Source organism: Verticillium alfalfae, genomic scaffold (genome assembly GCF_000150825.1).
Source record: "Verticillium alfalfae VaMs.102 supercont1.4 genomic scaffold, whole genome shotgun sequence".
Taxonomy (NCBI): domain Eukaryota; kingdom Fungi; phylum Ascomycota; class Sordariomycetes; order Glomerellales; family Plectosphaerellaceae; genus Verticillium; species Verticillium alfalfae.
The window spans coordinates 1,459,989-1,462,067 of record NW_003315035.1 but is presented as its reverse complement, the minus strand read 5'-3'; the positions used below and the strand labels follow the sequence as shown (position 1 = coordinate 1,462,067).

The following is a 2,079-nucleotide window of genomic DNA, read 5'->3' as shown; positions in this document are numbered from 1 at the left end:
TTCCCTCTATCCGGCGCCGGCCTCTGCCATAGGTCTCCTCCTCCCTGGGGCTCTCCAACAATGAGGGCCTGCCTGGATTCTCCAGGCCGCTATTCAAACATGCGCGCCGCTTTTTTTTTTTTCCTCTTTCTCTCCCCTTGTCCAAAGCAAGCCGTCCCTTCTGTTTCGAGAAACGGTCGGCGGGCTTAGCGAGCACGACAGAGCACAATGCCGCCCATATTCCTGCTCAAGGCCTCGCGGCCCTCCATCATGCCCTGGTCGGTCATGAGGAAGATGCACTCGCCGAGCTGGAGGCCCTTGACGAGGCCGTCCTTGCTGGCGAAGCCGCGGACGACGCGGTGCAGGTCGATGGCCTTGATGTGGATGGGCCGCTTGGGCTTGGTGACGGTCGTCATCTTCTTGAGCACGGGCTCGTTGTTCCAGTACTTCATGCCGAGCCAGAGGCGGCGCGTCGCGGCGTTGGCGTGCGTCGCGGGGCGCCGGCGGCGCGGCGAGCTCCTGGGGCGTCGGCGGCTGGGGCCCGCCGCGGTGCACCGAGGAGATGAAGCCCGCGCGGTGCAGCGCCAGCGCCAGCGCGAGGTTCACCTTTGTCGCCGGCAGCGAGGTCAGGCCGAGGCGGGCGTTGGCGACGTTGTTGAGGTGGGCGCAGGCGTTGATGGCGTTGCCGATGCCCATTTTGGCGGGTGTCTCTGGGGCGAGGGGAAGAGGCTGTGAGAGAGGCTTTGTGAGAAGTAGGATAGCGCTGGACTGCTTTTTTGGGCGCTGCGAGTCTGGCGCTGTCGTCGGGTGTTCGGTGGGTGGTTGTCAGGTGGAAAGGAGGTGGCTGCTGGGCGGTCAGCGATTGGATGAGGTCGTGAGATAGGTGAGGCGACTTCGTACGGATAAAAGGTCCGTCCAGTAGCTGCGTCTCCCCTCAAATGAATGGCTCGACGATGAAGGGATGTAGGACGTGTAGCGGGTATCACAGAAACGGGGTCAATGGCTCGCGTGTCGCTCCATGCCGTGAAGCCATCTCCAAAAATTTGGACCCAGGTCGAACGCTGACTAAGGCACAGCGGTCCTCCACAAAAGGCACCAAGGGCCCGTGCATGCCTCCTGCAGCCCGATTCCCATCACGAGGCGTCTGCCCCTCACCATTGGTCGCTGCTGTGCACTCTGAAGATCCCATAAGCGCCGACCTGGCCTTGCTGCGACCGCCTGCGCCAGCCATATGCACATAAACGCCCGCCATGCCGGGCCTCGTCAGTTCCGTCATGGGGTTTTCCTCTTCTGCTGCTCTGCTACGAAGCTGTGGGAGCCAAACCCTGAAGCCCCAAGGCTATGTGCGTCCGACTCTGTGCGACTCCCTGCCGCTGAAACCACGTCCCGACAGCTTCCCAACGGCAGCCAGGCCTGTATCGTCCTCAACCAACAAGGCGGGGTAGAGAGCCAGGTAGCTTGAGCAGCTCCTCAGACAATTGCGCGGCATCCAGCCTCGGGCTATCTTTTTCTCTCAAAGAGCCAAGACGGTCCGTTTCTATCTTTGTCCCTCGGCTCGTTTGTGCTGCGCCTCTGGCGAGCAGCAGGCATTGGCAGGACAATGGCGAACCACCCAGGCGAGGAAAACGTAGCGACGCTGTAAGTCGGAGAGTTTATTGGAGAGCAAGCTCAACTCTACCCTCTTGCTCTTGCTCGACACAAACACCCATCCAGAGGCCATGGCTGACCACGAGCTTCTGTGCAGTTTTGGAGACATCCACTACTTCTACGGTCCTCCCGACCACAGCCCGCCTCATCACCGCTTCGACAAGGGCTCCTACGTCTACCTCTTTGAGAATGCGAACGACCGCCGCGCGCGCATCGAGATTGCGAACAAGGCCGGCACCGAAGAGCAGGACTCCTTTGACGGCTGTAAGTGTGCCCACCCGCCAAAGTGGCTGGATCCCTCATCTGACGGAAGGACAGTCCTCGATAGGACGCAGGTCAAATACTCCTACCGCCACCAATGCCTCGTCTCCTTGACGGTGGGAGAGGCCGGTGACCCCAACGAGGGACCTCCCTGATCTTTCGAACCCCCTCACCAGAACAAGTACCACTACC

The 2,079-nt window shown here is 61.1% G+C and overlaps 2 protein-coding genes across 2 annotated transcripts in view; one reads left to right on the top strand and one right to left on the bottom strand.

Moving 5' to 3' along the window:
- Positions 1-185: 185 nt before the first annotated feature.
- On the bottom strand, positions 186-675 carry VDBG_03887 (mitochondrial 37S ribosomal protein MRPS8; the record flags this gene model as incomplete). Its single annotated transcript, XM_003005888.1, has 2 exons — positions 186-377; positions 427-675. 2 exons carry the CDS (start codon positions 673-675, stop codon positions 186-188), a joined length of 441 nt encoding a protein of 146 aa, XP_003005934.1.
- Positions 676-1,579: 904 nt separating this feature from the next.
- Positions 1,580-2,079, top strand: part of VDBG_03886 (conserved hypothetical protein) — a gene marked incomplete at both ends in the record, with an annotated part of 1,868 nt that continues 1,368 nt past the window's right edge. Inside the window, 2 exons of the mRNA XM_003005887.1 lie at positions 1,580-1,617; positions 1,724-2,003. Of these exons, the coding sequence (XP_003005933.1) occupies positions 1,580-1,617; positions 1,724-2,003 (318 nt within the window). The remainder of the gene's footprint in view (positions 1,618-1,723; positions 2,004-2,079) is intronic.